Genomic DNA, 21,621 nt, shown 5'->3' on the forward strand with positions numbered 1-21,621 from the left:
GAGCTATCAATATTGAGATATGAGTATATTGATGCGCTTCTGATAATGGAGTCTTCCAAATTGAATACAATGAGGCAGGGGGTACCAAGGGGGTGTCATATTCTTATGGAGTAGTAGAGGCACTGGAAGGGGGATACCAAAACTGATATATGCTCATTCCGTTGGACTCACACACAGGATGCTAACATCCATATTGATGGTTAGAATAAGTAGTAGCATACCATTTTGGCACTTTTCTTCCGGCACTGCTCATTGCAGATTAAATTATCCCTGTAATGCCTTGATTAATTAGACAGTGTTTGTAATCATGGTGAGTATGTAAGACCAGTAGTGTACACAATGTGATACATATCTCATCTATATTCCCAGATGCATGAGTCTTACTTTCCCTGTAACTTCTAGTTTTACATTAACAGGTAGTTAATTATAGATGTGTTTTTGCACTTTCACATCAAGATTATCTAGCAAAACTCTTCTCTCCTTACTCTGGCATTACATAATTTTCACTTCCAAGTCCAAAGTCTTCACAAGTTTCACAATTGAGGACTGATATTTCATTGCAATTTTCAATTTGTTTTTAAAATACTCATAAAAAATGGCCTAAATTACAAATTGCACTTTCTGTATTTGGAGTTTGGGAACTGGATCTCAAGGTTTGTAACTTTCATATAATGAAACTTTAAATGTAGGTGATTGCATTATTAACCCCTTTCAATGGCCAGGTATTACCCATAATGCAATTTGTTCCTGAATTATCAACACTGTTTATTCTCTCAAACCTTACAGATTTTGTACTGGTTAGGGACTGTTCATAAACACTTGTAAAGGGGGGCCTGATGCAAAAGGAAAATTTCACATATTTTTTTCAGGGCCCCCTTTCAGACCTGAAATTTTTTTCAGGCCCCCCCTTTGGCTCTGAAAATGTACATCAAACCTATAGAAAATAGTGTAAACTCATGTTCTACGAAAAAAATAAAGGTGAATTTTTCAGGGCCCCCTCCATTACAAGTGTTTGAGAACTGTCCCTTATAAAGACTCCAAAATATAGCATGTTGGGAAGACTTGGTTGTGTGTTGTGGAGTGCACCTAAGGCAGTACAATGGATTGATAAGTACATAATGTACTACATCAAAACACAAACGTGATCTGCCACATTAATCACAACTTCTTGCTAATAAGTTAGCGGACCTGTCCTGCACGTTTATTGTAAATTGTATTATCTTCAAAAACAAGAAGTACTCATAAGCTTACTGCTCTGAAAGTTTATTCAAGTATAAATTTATGTATTAAATGGAAAATTTATATTCTTAATAGCTGTTTGTTAGGTAGCTTTATGTTATTATCATAGCAAAAAATGCCTTTAAAGCAGTGATCACAAGCCTTCAGAAATGTTATTCCATACTTTGATGATTGATCAGATGAAATACGTAGGTGGTATAATAATAGTACGGGGAATTGATATAATATCCTATTAAGTCTTCGCAGCCTTCCTTCCACAAGGCCCGATTTATACTCGGATTTGCGGAGGCGAATTTTTCACAACAACAGACATGCAGCTAGTATTTTCCAAACTCTACGATACAAAAACAAGTTCAGGATCAATCAAGCAGAGTTGAATACTCAAGCGATAATTCTCTAAATTATTCCGACAAGCTACTGTGCAAGAAACACATCAAGCATCAATCAATTTTATTGCCTAATATTTTATCACACGACCTTGGTGAATCTTCACTGCCAAAAGTCACGTCCGCAAATCAGAGTATGAATCAGGCATAAGGATATTGTATCCGCAAAATTCAGCAAGATCAACATAAAGCCAATGAATATGTGCTGGTTTTTCTTGGGTCTACTTGTACAGGTGTGGTGAGTTAAAAGTTACTGATGCTGCCTCATTTGGTGCTAATTAAAAAAGTACAACCAAGGTATATGAGGGTGGCAAAGAAACCATTTCACAACATGATAAACTGTTGCAAAATTAGTACTTTTGTCACAACTGAACCTCATCAGGAAAATATTAGTAAATATTTAGTAAACCATCATGGGGAGTCAAAGCTTTCACATCTTAACTACATCTTAAGTAAGGCAAAAAATTCTGGCCATTTTAAAAACAAGTGACTCTATAATTATCTGGAATCAGGTAGTATCAATACCTGCAATCCTGGAAATAAGTAGTTCAGGCTCACTTGCTCAAATCCAATGTTTGAAGGCTAGTGAAGCAAGTCTGTCATGTAAGTAGACACTCTGTTCTGTATCCTCATTCCTCACCCTCCCCATGTTCTGACGTTGGAGATGCATAGTCTCACAGACCTGCTGATACAGCTTTGTCCCACATTGAACATTTTATTCACAGATTGTAGGTTATATATTGAAGGTTCAGAACCAGAAAGCCTTGACTCACAAAGGAATCCTTTTTGAGTTAAGGCTTTCCGACTCTCAACCCTCAATACAGTAGTGATAGCACAAGCAGTGATGGTGACACTATCTGCAGTATTAGACTAGAAGGCAACATTTTTAAGGGCCATTTGAGCCCAAAGGTCTGAATATCTACAGGCAATCATCTAACACCAAGTAGCTGCATCTTGTTGTATTTGGGTCACAGAAGTTACAGTATATCATCATAATGATATCTGAATCCCGCGATCTGAATCACAGTGGTGACATTGTTTAGGTGACAGTCAAATGTTGGTTTCAAAATGCAACTCTTGAATACAGAGACATCCAGAAGCCCCGAATTTTTAGCATGGGTGAGCAAAATTTGGGGCAACACTTTTGGCTCTTGGCACTTTGGCCTCATTGGACCTGCCCGGCAGCTACTCCTCTTTATTCACCGGCTACTCTGAAACTTGCAGACATCTGCTTGTTTCTGACACTGAAATTACAATGTGATCCATGACCCCAGCTCCTTGTGTCCCAGTTTGAGTAGACTTACCTGTAATTTAGCCAGTGGTATGATATCACAATTCTGTGGTCTATGCCACACTGTTTTCTGTAGCATCTCATTATAATAGTAGAACCTGGACGTTTTAGGATCAAATAGTTCCCACCATTGGTTGTTGTCTCGTTTTTTACTGTCAAAGAAAGAAAGAAACATAAAGAATTGATAAGTGTATTGCAAATTCTGAAATGGCACAATATAAATAACATGAATTGAGACATGCATTTGTTGACCGAACTGATACCTGGAACCCTGTTCCTGAAGATATTTGCAAGTACTCTGTGCTTCCCTGCATTATACATGTAGCAGTATACATATATATTTGTGGACATCCTGAAAAGTGAGAACTTTTAATAAGACCATAATTCCATCCAGGATTTTGAACTCAGGTTCTCATTATTTATATATTGAGGAATTACCAGAAGGGCATCTCCTTGCCAGCAATTCAATTCAACTCTTGAAGCATCCTTGTATCAACTAATTTGGGTGTACCTTGAAATCCCATTTTAATAAAAATTCCCTTTAAAAGGGAAGGCCAGCCTCAATGCAGAAGAGGTCTTGTAAATAGTTTGGGTCACCGTGAAAGGCATTTTTAGGATCACGCTTACATCCATGTTACATGACAGTTCACCAAACCATCAATGGTGAGAACATGCACACTGAAACAGCAAAAAAACATTAACTCCTATAACTCCTGTCAACACTTTAATTCATTACTCCAAATTGTTCTGTATTTTTGGCTTTACTGCTTTTTACCCATGCTTATTATTAAAATCAAGAAATACACTGCAGTTGTTAGTTAATTCGCTATGTTAACTCAACTTTAATACATGCACATTTTATTTTAAAATAATTTTATATTATTTCATGATGTATAGTTTACTATAAAGTAGATAGTGGCAAGCACATGATAAAGGACTGATCATTCACTACAATCTTCACTTTTAAACTGCATTTTTTGAATGTGTTGATTGTTAGTCCGAAACTCCTGCAAAGCTATGGACATGGCATCTTACCTACTCCATTCTGTAATAGTCTGCATTGTGTGTTTTCTCAGTCTTCAATCATTTTGTTGAATGTAATTTTATGAATCAAATAAAAAGATAGAAATTGGCCTCACTTTAGTTATGTGTCATTTTACAGTATTTATAATTTATAAAGTAAGACAATAATTTATTTATTTTCTATAAGTGCATGTCAAAATATGGGATATATTGTTCAATATTATAGCTAGCCCCTAAAAACTTTATTTTCAATCGGATTTTTCCCGTTGAAAAGACAAAACTGATGTTAAAGATAGCAATAATATCATCAATAACATTTTGAGTCAATTTTATCCATAAAACGATACAGGATAGGATAGATAATTACTTTGACTTCAATGTGGTCCATATAATGAAGATTTTGATTCTACAACATTATTAGATCTGTTATCAACATATCAATTATGCACTCACAGGCAACCAAACATCATGCTATGCTCAGTAGTCCACTGATATGACCTCATGATCATTCCCCCGCTTTGACCATGTCATTTTTTTGATATGCTGATTGCTGAACAAGTTTATGTTTATATATGTAGGCCTAACCTATGATAACTTTTTAAGTCATAATTAATTCAAACATAACTTTGGCAATACTCAATCGTTTTCGTTCGTTGAAACGGCAAAACATACTTTCTTTTCCTTGCAAATCGAATAAGCAGACATCAAAAACATTTCCACCACGAGAAGTAAAAAAAATAATTCATACCAATAGCAGAAGGCTATAATCTTAGCTAATCTTTAGTGTACACAAACCCCATCTCAGAATTAGGTACCAGCCCTATGGGCTGGCGAAAAGATGTGATTTTGAGAAAAACAAAAGATAATTTTGTGGTGATACAGAAGCTCATCACTGTCATTTTTCTTTCAATACCAAATTTATGAGTAATAAATCACAAGGTGCAGAGACAGACACATTTTGACAATGACCTTCTGATGAAATGCATCAATAGCATTCAGAGAATGTAGAACCAGGAGCTGGTATAATTTACAGAAGATTATGCCAGCCATGCTTTGATTTATTCTCAACATATTAGTGATCATAATTATTATTATGGGCATTTGTTTCAAAAGCTATAGCTGCAAAATTACAGTAATTAATTTTTTAATGATGTGATTAACAGTTGGGAACTATTACTATCATAGTAAATCTACATGTTTTATGTAGATAGCGTAGTTTATTTGAAGTAGGGAAAAATGGATTTTTTGTTTCATAAAACACTTTGTGCTCCAGGAGCACTGTTTGTTGGCAAACTTTCAAATAATCATTAGTCATTCCTAAAACATTTTTAGGCCACCATTTTAATGTGCTGCAACATTCCTTACTGTTAAATTATCTTGACAAATTATTTGCAACTGACTTTTTTTTTTGGGTGTGTGTGTGTGATGATGAAGTTGTCAAAAATCTCCGCTATTGTGCTCATTTTGGTCCAAAACAAAAATAGTATAAAAACTTTAAAATTTTATTGCCAATGTGAGGACAGTACAGATACTGTTTTATAAAAATGTTCAATCAATAGTTTTATCAAAATATTTTTTGCAATTTGGTGAAGTGCCTTTGATGTTTTCAATATGGAGAACTTGAGACATGCCTTTGATGTTTTCAATGTCGTCTCGAGATAGTTATCCAAACTATGTTAAAATGTTCGGTGCCTCACTCAACTTCTTGCTAAAGTGCTATATAAATACCTGTTATGTTATGTTATCATCACAAGCCTTTTACGATAAATATAAACCTCTATATCAAACTGACATGAAAGACCTAACAAAATGCAAAGAACCAAGGATATCCCTGAAAGAACCAAGCATGATTACAACTTATTTGGTAAAGAGTATAATCAAATTTTTTTCTGAAAATAACCCACAGTATATTGGGCTATTCAGTTGAAATTCATACACCCCCTATGGAAGACATGACCTTAATCTCCCACACAGGGTTTTATAATGGAGTCACCCATTCAGGTAACCCCCTTTGAAATTCATACTCCCTGTGTGGAAGAAATAAGGTCATGTGTCTTCCATAAGGTGTATATATCTTCCATGGGGGTGTATGGATTTCAACCGGAACAGCCTTTTGCACTTTCAAGTTCAATGTAAATCTCATTATCAGTACATTCAAAGTTCACCCATAGTTCAGTATGCAAATTATCTATTTAAAAAATCTGTAGGCCTTTTGATAGCCACATACTGATAGGGCATGCACACACAGCATGTCCATCACACATACAACTTTCTACCTTGTCACATCGTATTCCATCATTCTCGTAATTAAAGCAAGGGATGTGTTATTTACCAGCACATGACTTAAGAGCAATAACAACTCAATTAATAACAGCAAAGGCAAAGACAAGCAATGGCATTTAATGTTGCACTATCTTTAGCTAGTCGTAAGTATATCCGTTCTGAATATTCTAGTTTTCTAATCCCAAAACAAGGGAAGTACATGATGATCAGTCATGAGGAAGAGGCAGGTAGGATGATCCACATCTTTGGTGTTGTTGTTATCATCATTATTGGCATCACTATCTTCATTGTTTAAAACAAGCAATACCAGTCAACATTATTGTCTTCAGATTTCATCTTCAGATTTGTTGGATGTCTTCATCATCATCATCATCATCATCATCTTGATAATGAGATGAATGGACCCACAGCTGGAAGACAACTTCACAGCAAAAGGCATTTTGGCACCCATTTGTACTAATTGACATAATCATGTCTTCTCAGCTTCTAATCCTGAGTGAGACATGTTATCCCAAACTTTGGAGCTATTAGAACGCCAATCTGTCAGTTTTTCAACTTCCCTGTCACTATGAGCCATATTATGACATCACACCCAAAGACACATCTCAATGACCCCCAATACACAACCAAAGCTCAAATTTTGACCTCAAGTTAAGGAACATGAGTTTTTGTCCCCAACATATCCAAAGGTCATTCTTTGAGTGTAGAAGCATATTGAGCTTAAGGAACTGTGCCCAAGTGCACATTGTCAAGTTGAGATCCTCATTTGAGATCCTCAGCTGTGTTCCCTATGGTGGAGATTACTTCTCTGTTTGTTTATTTATCTCAATTTAGCAGAACAATTATCATACCATGGTAATAGGAATATGACAAACACAACAGCCATGAGCCATCAATCATAAACTTAACCAAGCAAATGGCCAAGTTGAACATCACGGCCAGATCCAGCATACAGCTGAATTAGAGTTCAATGACCTGTTTACATTACGGCCAAAGAATGTATATGGATGTGGACATAGTGAAATTAATATGTGTAAAGTAATACCCATAGCATAGACTACATAGACCAATGCTGATCCAGGATGAAAATGTAGCCAATGGAATATGGTGATGAAACACCATCATATTGAGAGTTTAGGGCAAGAAAGCCCTATCTGTAAATTAGCTGCTCTATATACATTTTTGATCATTTCTGCAGTTTATATTTTGTACATCAAAAACTATGACACCTGGCAGCTATTGCAGATAGGTCCTTCTAGTCCGCAACCCTCGATTATATGCTTATATTTCACCATTGCAGTGAATAAGGGAGGCTTAATTGTTATACTCAAAACATTGCTTAGTTTGGAATTAAGTCTTGGATAAAGGTAATGCTATACTTTATTCCTTGGAGAATCCCAAGAATTGTTGGTTAGTTGAAGTCTTTGACCATGTTGACATTGCTGTGGACAAGGACAATGTGGGTGCACATGTCTTTCTGTTGGGACTCATGTAACAATCTTGAAGAAGCAAAAAGAGCACCCAAAGTAGTTTATGGCCAAACCTGGATGGAGAGAGAAGATAGGTACAGACCACTTCCAGACTGAGTGCTCATGATCACTACACAGGATCACAAGCTTGCAAGTTCTAGTTTTGGCGAAGTCATGCCTCTTTCGTTAACACCAAAACTATCATACTGCCTGTTAGTTTTTCCTCTTCCAAATTTCCACTTGCATTCCAATTGCCATAGTGACAAAGACCTGGCGAAGATCTGGTGCCATCTGGTAGGACTTCAGTTTTTTACTTCAAATCATCATAACTTTACACCAAAATAAAAATATATATAACTATCAATGATGTGCTTTGTCAGCATCATACTTTAATGAGTTTCACAAGAAGTTTTCATCTGCAAAAAATTGGTATGAGACAAACCTTGCTTTCAGAAAAACACATTCTTGGAAACATGCAGCAATTAAATTGCTAATTTGCAATAGAAAATTGTCATAACATGAGAGTTAGCTACTTCATCACTTCTATCACCTGTATCATATGAATTACTGAACTCCTTTTGAACTCACCAGCATGTTAATTGAAACTACCAAAACAATTACTAGTCTCTAACTATGGAGAAACAAAAGTTTTGACACACACACTTAAATAGGTATCACTTTTGAATCAGTTTCACACATTAACATTCAGCAACATAATCCCTTTCAATGAAATGTTTCTCTATCGTTGGAAACCAGATATTATGCCAAGAAACGATATTATAAGACGTGTGCGGTATTAAGATGAAGCTAATATCGCTGTGTGTGTAAATTCCCCCTGGAGTCTTTGAAAATCCTGTATTAGAAAGCTGAAACCTGACAAAAAATCATGACAAGAATTTGACAAGATCAAGAATTATTTAGTGCCAGAAATTGATTGTCACTATCCTGTTTTAAAGTTAAAAGCTGTAAAGTATATTTTTTGTACTGCATAAAATTTCACAATATGCATATTCATCAATAAAATTTGACAACCACAAAAAATATGTCATTTATTGATGACTGATGGGAACGCCATTCCGCATATTCAAAACAATCAAATCGATGTAAACTCAGTGATGTATGAAAGTTAGCACATCAGATTACCTCCATTGAAGAAGTATTTTTAAAATAAATATACATGTAATGTAGGTCATGGAAATTTGTGGGTACAGATGTCAAATGCAATACTGCAATACATCTATTTTAGTTGTCATTAGTTATGTTGAGGAACTATTTTGACAAGCATTATTATAGATCGTGGCATTTTCATATCATATGAAGGCTTTTGAATGTGTTATCATTGTAGATGAGATAACAAGATATTACAAGATGCTGTCAAAAAGTCACTGTGATTGTCACAATTTTATATACAAAATAAAAAGTCTTGACAGGCTCTTTCATCCCTGTAATGTATGTTATGCTATGATAGTTACGCCATGCTTGGTCTGACAAGAGCAGATTTCTTGAGTCTTCCAGTATCTAGCAAGTACTTTATTATCAAGATTATTGCATGTTGACATAAAAGGAATGAGGGAATTGATCTGGTGGGCTTGTTGTCTCTCCCTCAGTCTCCCATCCCAATTTGCAGGTTATCTTCACCATTATGTTAAATTACACTTTCTTTCAACTCTTGACAAAGTATTCTGAAATAAGTCATCTGAGCATAATGAGTATTCTTGAAATATGCAGGATTCCCTTCCCAATTTCCAGATTATCTTCACTACTATATAAATGTTATAATGTTATGTAATCAAACAATATAAGATGAATGTCAACCACTATCAATTTTGACAAATGCAAAATCCTAATTAGTGAAATTATGTTGTTGTTTTTTGTTTGTTAGAAAATGTTTTTGAAGTGAATAAAATAAAATATTTTAAAGTAATATTCAAAGAAAATAAGCATTGAATATAATCCTAAATAACAAACCAATTAATATTTCATCAAAATTTGATTTAATATTTCAGGTAATTATTTTCTTAGCATCTACATGCAGCACTTTTCCCTTCACAATCTCAGCCCAGGTCAGTAAGCTGTCAGCTTCAATTGAACTTCACAGTTGACACTTCAATTTTTAATTACGGCCATGTAACTAGCCGCTTCCCCTCTGCAATCAAGACCTATTGCCCAGCTGCACCAAAACTTCCATTTAAGGTCTTATACTACAGTTGATTTTCTCCATTGAATTCCATATTTGGAATGGTATAACATGACTAAGATCATGTGGTTCTTCCATGCACATATCTACAGATCAACCAAACCACATGCCATATCTGATAAATTCATCATTTAGCTTATCAACTTTTTACTATGTTCCGAGATCGGAAGGATTTAGCTGAACATCAAGCTTTGTAACATATTATGAAAACCAAGTACAGAACAGAGTATTTCATTTGAACTCCATACACCCCCTATATGACTCATTTGAAATCTACACCCCTTGTGTGAGAAATTAAGGTCATTAAGGGTGGGTGTAAGGAATTCAACTGGAATAGCCCCAAATCACAAACTTGTAGATACTTGCTTGGCACTGGCAGATAAATGATACATTGAAAATTCTTATTTCTTCAAATGCACTTGAATTTTCGTAACCTTATTCTGTCTTCTAAGGCGCCCCAATTTGACATGTTTGAATTGGGTGAAAATCTGAATGAAAATCACAGAAATACGGATATTCTTTTTTTATCTTCTTATTTTAAGGGATCTAAAATGAGCGTTTATTGTGTTTCGACAGTATTTTTTGTGGGACATGAGAGCACCTCAGACCTATCGAATTGCATTCTGATATCAAATAATTTTCATTTTTGAAAATCACAATATAATACAAATTTTATGACAAATTATAAAAATTTGATATTTTTCAAATTGTTGATATATAACAGTCCTCGAAGTAAATTATATAAATCTAATGATATATTCTTAAAGTGTATGTAGCAGGGAGGAAAATTTTGACCTTTCATATTGAAGATATGGATTTTTTTCCCAAAAAGACCTAATTTTTTTTAGTGTTTTGGGAAAAAAATCCATATCTTCAATACTGAAAGGTCAAAATTTTCAATTGATCGTCGGCTTTTCATCCCACCTACATACACTTTAAGTATAAATCATCAGATTTATAAAGTTTACTTCAAGTACTGTTAAATATCAAAATATCAATTTTAATGATTTGCCATAAAATGTGTATTAAATTGCAATTTCAAAAATCAAAATTATTTGATATCAGAATGACATTCTTCGTATTCAGAATGCAATTCGATATGTCTGATGTGCTCTAATGTCCCAAAATAAATACTGTCCAAACGCTCATACCCCAGCCCTTAACCTGATTCTATAGATTTATCCCTAAAAATGATTTAAATGAAAATAAGATTCCATTTCCTTGATTTAAAATGTCATGTTTGACAAGATAGTTCATTTTGAAATTTGTCAAAACAGCATGCAAATTTGATACTTTCCTGATTTTAATACATTAGCATTTGTGCAGAGCACCTGAGCAAGGTTGAAATGGAAAATTTGTATTTGTTTACACTGATTTATACTGGATTCGGTTGATTTGCAGAAATACAAGTACAAATCTACTGCAAGCTAACTGGCTTGTGGCAAGCAAAGATGTCTTCTTTTTTTATTCAATATTCCACAGCCGTGTTCAGTGAGACAACCCATGTCAAAAACACTGAAGTGTAATGTTGACTTGAAAGTGACTCAAAATTACTTCATCTGCTACACTTTGCTTTCTGATTGAGCTATTCCAACTGAAATCCATACACCCCTATGGAAGATGTGACCTTAATCTCCCACACAGGGAGTGTAGATTTCAAATGGAGCCACCCATTTAGGCAATCCCGTTTGAAATTCTCCCTCCTTGTGTGGAAGAGGGAGATCATGTCTTCCATAGGGGGTGTATGTATTTTAACTGGAATAGCCCATTCATTCACATGTAAAGGATATGGAGTATTGATGAATGTAATGAGAGAAAACAGCATATTGATACTCTCAGTCAGACTCACCTGTTCTAGCTGCTTACACTTGCTAATTAGGAATTATAGAATTCAAGTTGAATGCTAAATGTCATCAGGAAAACATCACAATTGACATCACAAATACTAAACATGTAGCATACAATGTAGATGTTATACTCTTGCTAAATTAATTTAAAGGGGTGTGGTCCAATTTTCTCATGTTCTGTTTTCTATCTTACATTAAGGCCTACTATTAAATCAATGGTTCCAAATGTTGAATTCCTCAAGCAGTTTTAATTATTATAAAGCATAAATGAGCATAACATCAATGCGGTGCCCCATTGTATACTTCCACAATTCATCATGTTGTTGTTTACACCATCTAAACGATGCTTCTTGTTGAAATCTAATTGCTCATTGATGTATTGAAATTACACTGCATAACACCATTATTACACCAATTCCAAGATACATTGTATTATTGAATTTTGTTAATTTTAAAAGCATACGTCTAAGCTTCAAAATGTTGATCCAATTCCAAATCTATTTTAAGAAACTTTTGCAACGGCCATTGTAAACCATGCAATAATGGGGAAATCAAAACACCAAACGAGTTTTCCTGAAAATCCAAATGAACATCTATTTTAAGAAATTCATTTAATTTTTAGTATGCCATTTCTCCCAATGCCTTCAAGGTTGATAAATATGAGAATCTCTGAATCTGACATAATGATGGTTCAATTTGTTTTTGAAATTCTCTCCATTTTGGAATGGAAACTTAAAGAAATCTCCCATTCTCTATTCAGAATAACATTTCCTCACAAGAGGCATACGTACATACATCGCAATAGTGGTATTTTTGCGCAATTAATTTTCTAGCTTGAAGTATACAACAATTTTAGTAATTTTTTAATAGTAATTTTTAATTCACAAACTTCAAATTTTCTCCATAGACTCACACACTAAATGAACTTTACATCTTCTATTTTTGAGAAACTTAGAAAAAGACAAAATAGAAGGTTTGAAAAGGTTTCTAAGATTTGAAAATGTCTACTTTTGCAGTATATGAAATCTATACAGAGGGGTCAAAGTCTATTTGACTTCATTAGGTGTAATTGGGCTATTCCAGTTGAAATCCATACATGTATGGATTTCAACTGGAATAGCCAATTCCAATAATTTGCTAATTTGAAACCAGAGCCTAATATAAATGGTTTCTCACTGCGGGTACGGAATTGAGGAAATAACCACACCACGCTGCTTACCAGTGAAGCTTACATCCAGGTTAATATCCAAATCAGAGAATATGAACTCTGAAGTAACAATATCTTGCACCGCCTAATCTAATATGGTGACAAAAATGTGCCTTGTGTAATGCAGCGTCTCACAAAATACCACAACACCAAATCCTGTATGTATGCTGCATTACCATCTATCTAAATATGACAAATTTAAATGGTAACTCTTGTAAGAACACATCCCTGCTTATTCCTTGGGCTTATTCCTTATTTAAAAGAAGAAAATACTGTTTCAACATTATGGATTTTATTCCCTGCCACTTTATCACAACATATGCTTGCCAACAAGAATATCTTGCACAATGACACTGGCCCTGATGGGATTCGAACCAACAACCTTTTGATCATGAGATGAACGATGAAGTGATAGGCCACTGTGCTCTTGCTAAAAACAATTTTATCATGCAAAATGTACATTAAAACATACAACCGTGCCTTCTTTGTAGGCTTTGAATGCGTGAGAAATGTTAAGGAAAATTTCTTTGGAGTCTCATTCGAATATAAGATGTGCAACCTCGCATTCACAAGCACACACAAACACCCCATACACATAAATTGCCTTTAAAAAGTCCTATTATATATAGTACATGTACATGTACATTCCTCAAAGCTAATAGGCTGTTATACAACTTTTAGCACCTATTAACAATAACAACAAATCAGTAAATTCAGAAATTTATAAATGACTTCAATTTGACCCTTAAATTAAAGTCAAGATACAGATCTCTAATATGCCAAATAGTCAAGTAGAAATCAACAATTCATATCATAATCAATCATTCCAAATCCAATAGTTTCCACTTGGCTTACCATCTTGGTTCAATACAAATGGTATCATTAGTCAGGACTAATTCTTAGTTTTGGATACTTTGAATGGAATTAATTTGCTTCGTAGATTTCCTATGCTTACATTTCATGGATTAACGAACCAGGTATGTCGGAAATAGCGACAACGGAAGACAAAATAAACACTTTGTTAGTTCTTTTGACAGCAAGTGGGTGAATTTTACTTATTTCATGCTTGTGATATATGAAGTTTCAGGTAAACACTGGTTTAATACAAACATTTTGATCTTTACTTAAACTTTCAATTGTAACATAATAAGCTTAATGCCAAATACATGTAACTACAATGTTGACAAGTCTTTCACATGTTCTTTTCCCATGATCCCAATTTGGCAACATTATTTCACATGAGCCCAGCACAGCTTTACTTCTTTTGTTTGTTTGTTTGTTCAATGAAAAATACCCACAAACCCTATTCATTCTCTCAGTGCAAGTGAAATGTGCACAACTTCAGTCTTTAACCAAATGTCTGGCATTGAGGAGTGGGGGTAGGGGGTGAAGGAGTTGCCACTTCCCCACACAATGAGTAACCTATACTTTAGTGGAATACCTGTACCATATTCATTCCATGTGCAGAAACCAGTTCTGATTTATGTGCAGAAACCAGTTCTCAAACATGGAACCAACCATAGATATAATTAAAATCAATATTTTGGGCCATTGTTTACATTTGCAATAATGTAAACATACAATGTCAAAAATAAGCGCCCACCCAAAAATGACTTTGTTAAGCACCCTGGGCAGATAATGGAATGAATACAGTAATAAGCCCAATCGCTATTCTAACTTCCGGTTTTTGAGAGCAGTTTTAGGACACTTTGACCTCTGACATATCGGGAAAATTTACGTAATTATTATTAATTTTCTTATTATTGTCACAATTTTGATCATTAAAAATACCAAATAATTAATTTTAAAACATTTATATTTTTTATATTTGTTTTAAATATTGTAAAACATTTTAGATTATATTTTGAACGCACAAAAACCCAATATTTCTGAAAGGTCAAAGGACAAAGTGTCCTAAAACTGCAAAAACTGTCCCACAATGCATTACAAACTTCCAATGCCGATTGGGCTTATTGAGGATAATGCTTCTGCATCTAAGCCATTTTGAAGCCTGCCCTCTACTGACAACCTACTGCCAATTTGACAATGACATCATCAAATTATCAACCCAAAGAAACAACGATACGAAGGGAATCCCACCTTTATGACATCTCCCATTTTTCCTCTCCAAACATTACACTGATCCTCTGTGATCCCAGTCTGCCTCTAAACTAGCGTGCCAATTGCTCAGAGTGAGTCTCGTCTTTATTCATGATGCTTTTAAGTTCCCATGCGAGATATGACTCGTTGTGTGATGGTTTGGTATCAATACGGGGGAACACCAGGGGGATGCATACACTACCATCCAAAACAAGCTCATAACCAATGGTGTAGTTCAATGACCTCCCATTAAGAAGCATAGCTCAAAATTTGACCTAAGTTTTGGAGTATGAGTTTTTGTACCCAACATAATGAAAGTTCATTCTGTGAATGTACAAGTGTACTGGGATTAGAACTGTGGCCTGACAGATGAGCATGTCTGAAGTCTTAGCAATAGCCTATAGTTGCACACTAATTGACTGTAAAATGGTGTAAATACGCCACTTGGTCATTTATTGGTGCGTAGGTAAGATCCTATTTTACACGCGTCTATGTGCAGGAAAGTGCAGCCTATATCCGTGATGTGCACCTGTTGCGAGGGTCGAATTTGCGCTATTGTAATTGTATTAATTTTCCTAGGTTAATCATTAAACTAAGCCTGCTCCAATGCAAATTACATTAGAGAGCTATTCAAATGTGCTTAATCGGGATCATGGTGGCAATATGTGCAACTAAACCGTAACTTAAGTACACAAAACATGCTCTCATGTTTAAAGGCGAGTGGTGTGATTGTAACACTTAATATTTTCTATCTCACATTGAGGCCCATCATCCAAACATTCTTATTGCAAATTTTGAGTAAAATTGCTCCACTGATTTGGATTCTAGAAGAAAAATATATGTCACAGAGTAGCCCATACTAAGCGCCCTTCCAGCCTTTATGAAAAATTTAATTAAATAAATGCTCCCTCCCAACTCCCCCTGAAAAAAAACCAGATTCCATGCATCTTGTGTAAGTAAGCTTATTTTACCATGGTCCACACAAGATCGGTAATGGCGTTGGCACGGCCCTGCAAGGTGCTAACACTTCAAAGTGTTCATAGTTCTGGTCGCTAGGGTTCAAATCCCGCACAGGCATGGAATCCTCGTAATATGTATCATGTTCGCTTCCATCCAGCGATCAATAACCTGAATAACCATTGTGTAATTCAATTCAATGCACAAGCTCATACACATGTGGTTCTTTGATGTCAATCGCATACAATATAACCCGTGATCAATGATGAACGTTGGTCAAAAGACGAGCTTACTGAAGTGAAAAATTATGTACATGCAGATTCATCATTTATGCATATTGCCTTGAAAATCATAAAAAGTAACTGCTTGATCAACCCAAATGATTTTATTAGCGTTATTTCTAAACCAAATTTCAAAACCACAAAGTGTTTTACCTGACTTTTGACCCAGAAATGTATGAATTTGATGAGAAATTGTGATGAAAAATAATATTTTACAAGTCAGATTCAGAAAGAGAAAATCTCATTACTCACGTTAATTACATCACAATCCAAACATAGATGGTTCATGTGGTTAAGTTCATGGAGAATGTTACAAACTGTTGTATGTTTTGCCATATTGTTTTTCTATAGGGAATAAAGTTTTGTCGTTAAAATCGGACATGAAAACCTATCAAAAACACAACAAAAACGTACATCGCTATTTGTATGCATGAAACAAATAATAAGAATTGTACAGAAGTGACCTAACACTTATGAAGGCTGTATCTTGAGAAAGCGCATGGTCTGATGCTAGAATCTTGGCAAGGACACTCTGGTGAAATAAAGAAAAATATATTTGATTGATTTTTTTGTGACTTTTGAGCGTTAAATGTTTCAAAATTTACAAATGAACAAAATCTGAGTAACTATGATGTCATAAACATGACAATAATATTCATGATAAATAAGTATTGCTCCTAAACATGCTAAAAAGAAATGGTTAACAAATGGTTTGAATACATCGCATACGACCTTATAGTAACTGTATCTAGAAATGTGTGCAAGTTACTTGTCAATTTTAAGCCAGAAACGAGCTTTTTCTACGGTTACTGCCCAGCTCATTAGCGCGATATGTGATATTCTTTATCTCGAGTTTACTGCCCTCTGTTGACGATAGGGCTTCGAACTCTTATCAAGGCGATCTAAGAAGTGCAGGGCCGTGGTTGGGTGGCGAAGATTACATCATAAACCTGGAACTGAACTGAAAGTCATTGATCCTAAGTCATAGTTTGTCATGTCAACATGATTTTTAAGCTTACCTAATGGTTTTTGGCGAAAATTATTGTTGTAAAAATTACCTCTAATAAACAGCCCCTTTTATGAAAATTTTTTGCCCCCAGGGCATTTATTACAGGATATATGGTAGATATCGTCATGTATTGGTTACAAATTGGGCAAGCTTAACACTTTCCTCTGCAACTATTTTCAGTAGTCATATTTTTGTATCCAAGTTGAAAATAAACAAATTAACACCAAATTGGTTGATGACTTGGGTAACTCCCAATTTCCTATTGGACTATTTTCGGCACTTTCCCTTTCTGTACCTATGAAAAGAAACAAAATGGAACAGAATTATACAGTAAATGACCAAATTCTTCTAAATCATACCGTAGCTTAAAGGGGCACTTTAAAATATAATTACAAACAATATTCACAATATATCAAGTCAGAGGTATAAATGCAAATGTAACCTGAATTATTGCAAGAGTAATTTTAAGGAGAAGCTTATTATATCCTGTGTTATGAAAATAAAACTGGACATGTTGAATGCAAAATAATGCTGCAATAACTGGGAAATGTATGTTGTAGCCAATTGAAAGGGCATTTCATGATCCACAGCATCATCCCCCACTTTTCTCAAAAAAAGGTGAGATTTTTATACCACTGGAAACCTCTAGCTACATAATGTTTATGTACAAAAATATCTTGCAGATTTATTCATTTAGCAAAAATATTGTGAAATTTGAATTACTTTCTGGTATACCAGAACAAAATTACAACACACTGTCTGTGAAGCAGTGTAATACACATAATCATACATAAGCTTGGAATAAGCTTTTTTGATGGATATCTACTGGAAAATGTCATAATAAAAATTCCCTTTAAAAGGGAAACCAGCCTCAATGTAGAAGAGGGCTTGTTAATTAGTTTGGGTCACCCTGAAAGGCATTATTAGGATCACACCCTATGGAAGTCATGACATTAATCTTCCACACAGGGAGTATTGGCTATTCCAGTTGAAATCCATACACCTATGGAAGACATGACCTTTCCCACAGGGAGTGTGAATTTCAAATGGGGTTACCTTAATGGGTGACTCCATTTGAAATCCACACCCCCTGTGCAGGAGATTAAGGACATGTCTTCCACAGGGGGTGTATGCATCTCAACTGGAATAGCCCATTGTTTTACTGTGATTTAATTAAGAGCTGTGTCAAATTTATGCAAAAATGTAAAGTGAAAGGGGGGTACCTAAACAAAATTAATGTATTATATTTATCAAGTTCAAAAAGTTATTAGGGAGTGCTTATTAGAGATGGGGCACTAATAATGTCAAATAAGGTACACAACAAAATAATGTTAAATTCACCTTCCCACATTGCGCAAAAGTGAGAATCGATAGATCCATACAAAGAGTCAGAAGACCACAAACTAATGTTCAACTACTGTAACATAAGAATCAGACGACGTGCCTTTAATTAGGAGAATAAATAGTAACTCTCTTGGATACATAGATCTTGTGTGCGAGTTTTCAAATGTCAACTGTCATAAGCTAGACAGATGCTTAGTACACTCATAAAATATTACTTAAAAGCAAAGCAGTTGGCAAATCTCAATTCCAAAGTGAAGGGTATCAACCTACATGCTAAATCCCAAGGACCAATATAGTATGCACAATTTAGTTTGACAAAAGTTTAGGCTTGTACAACGAAGTCGCTCTTGTCAAAATTGTTGAATAGGAGGTAAATATAATCTTGGATACTAAATAATAAATAACAGAATAATTAAAGCTTATGTGGGCATGGTGGTGCAGCGGTACACAGTGGCGTCAGGTTGTGGGTGCCCGGGGGAAAGGATACGTTGGAGATGGAGCAAAATCGACCTGGGGTCACAGAATTGGTTGCGTGATTCGGCACCCCCAAGACGGCGCCAGGGCACGTGCCCTCCCATGTGCCCCAGCTACGCAACATGCCACTAGCAGTACTGGCTCAGACTCATGAATGATCAGAAGATTGCGGGTTCGAACCCCAGTGGTACCATCGTAATGTGCACTTGGACATGGCACTTGACATTTAAAGCTGTGCTTAAGGCTACATGCTCTTTTTGGTTGAAATTTTTGGCGGGAAATATTCCCGCCAAAACATTAAAGTAATCGTTTCCCACAACTAAATATCATAGTCAGGAAATTAATGATGCATCTGGTAGCTTAGATCATAACTTTCATTATACTTAGTTGCAATTATCCCAGATAATTCTTGATTTGTTTTTACAGCGTCTTGAATTGTCGATGTTTTTGATCAAAAAACATCACTCGGTGTATTTTGAAACTCGAGGCATTTGAGAAGAGTTAAAACTCTTCTCAAATTAGCCCCAAATCATAATTTATTCAGAATTATTATCCAAATCAGTGGAGCAAGTGTAGCAAACACCAATGGGAATAATTGGACGTTGTTTGCGGAGCCTAAATTTGGTTTGATTTTATTTCACAATAATTCTAAGGTGAGAATTTTGACCAGACATTTCCTTTTTGGATTTCCAATTTAAATTCATTGATATGTGATATTTTGAATAAATAAAGAGTACGCTTACCTTTCTGCAACACTTCCCGGTATCATTGAGCATCTGCTGAGAGCCAACGATTTGTCTGAAAACAGTCCCTTCCTATCATTTTTGAACAAAATATGGTTCAAAAGTGCGTACACTACGCGTATATACTGGCACAGATAGGTAACGAAGAGAGCTATTTACGGTGGGGTATCTATTGTAAGCTATTAGGGTATAGGCCTATAGTATATCTTCCCGCATAGTGACAAGATGTGTCAAGCAGGTGCATACATAAGGGCGGTATATTCAAATGGTATTGTCTGGATCATTGAGTATCGATTAACGCTTGCGTATACACGGATGTGTGGTCCTCCCAGGTTTTGACATGAATTACAAATGACGTAAATGAATGACCCAGCGTTTTCATTTTATTATTACAAAATTAATCGCTGTTTATCACGAGTCCTAAGAGTCGTACCTGAGTTCAATTCATCAAAATTAATTTGTATTAAATGAAAAACAAACAGACAAGTAAAGTCATATGTCTTTCTATGACTGTATTCCTACCAAAATCTGATTTTCAATACACTAGAAACGTGTTGATATGTATATCTTTGAAAATCGCAGAATGTTAAACACAGTCACCGTGGCACAGTAGCCTATGCATCTGTAGCATTCATATAGTGCCTTGGCAGTGGTTCGAACCCTGGTGAAAATTTTAGTATTTTTTATTCTTTTTACTAATGCGCTGTGCCGTTTTTCAAACACGCCCCTGAATGAAATTGATGGGCAAGTACCCTTAAATGATCAGATGTTATTGACCAGTTTTAAATTTCTCTTTGATCTCCCTTGGTCAAAGAATTAATAATTAATGTGTTGTCATGATAAAATAGGTCAAAACTGGAGGAAAACAGATATCACTTGTCACACTTGGTAATTGAGAAGACGGGACAAAATCTTCTTGAAAAAAGCCAACTGGAAACGCACACTTGTCAACGACATCCTGACAGAGCACATGTGTGTTTCTACTACAAGAAATAATCTTAATCAAAATATACATGTGAGTCTTCTTGTTCCAATTTATTTTGAGCAAGTTCAATTTAAACGAGGTTATCATGTTTTATTTTAAGCCTCTCTTAATGACAAATTCATCTCCAACTTTCAACCAAGTCTGCAATGAAACATTTGCTACGATAACAGACTTCTCCAAAAATTACAAGCATTCTAATTTCAATTTTGCCTAATAAGAGTTCAATTTAGAAGGAGATTATCTACAGACAAGAATTCTCATCTTTCTGCATCCGACTTCTAATTATGTCTGGAATGAGAGCTTGTTTTGATGATATTTCTTGCTGAGAAAAACCTTTAACCAAATTGTAATTTCACTTTAAAGAGGGTTATCAGCCCGATGCCCGAGAAATATTCCTTACTGCATGCTACATTAGTTCTATACTTTATGCATAGACATATCTTAGCAAAAATATACACCAAAATGAAAACATTAATTGAAAAAATTATAGTTTTGCAATTCTTATCAAGCACATATGAGGTTCACCTTACGAGAAGGATATCATACTCTTTTAAAAAAAGAGTCTGGCGATGAAACGCCCTTGTTGCACGCACGTGAGCGAGAGAAACGATTGCCGTCTTCGATATCCAACTTGTAATATTGTCTCGTCTCAAGAGTAGAACATGGTCAGGTCTATATTACGCTATTACCCTGAAGCCTGGCTTTCAATGCCCCTTTCTGATGGATCACTTACAGCGACTGGCTACACTGAACAGTGATGCCAATAACGCTTTCTAGCACAATTGG

At 35.2% G+C, this 21,621-nt stretch overlaps 1 protein-coding gene across 2 annotated transcripts in view; it reads right to left on the minus strand.

Annotated features, from left to right (window-relative positions):
• Window positions 1-21,621, minus strand: part of LOC140166466 (uncharacterized) — a 215,497-nt gene that overhangs the window by 99,514 nt on the left and 94,362 nt on the right. For both annotated transcript variants that reach the window (XM_072189945.1, XM_072189946.1), the window contains exon 3: window positions 2,930-3,068. In XM_072189945.1, the coding sequence (XP_072046046.1) occupies window positions 2,930-3,068 (139 nt within the window). The remainder of the gene's footprint in view (window positions 1-2,929; window positions 3,069-21,621) is intronic.

The sequence above is a fragment of the Amphiura filiformis genome, chromosome 12 (assembly GCF_039555335.1).
Source record: "Amphiura filiformis chromosome 12, Afil_fr2py, whole genome shotgun sequence".
Taxonomy (NCBI): domain Eukaryota; kingdom Metazoa; phylum Echinodermata; class Ophiuroidea; order Amphilepidida; family Amphiuridae; genus Amphiura; species Amphiura filiformis.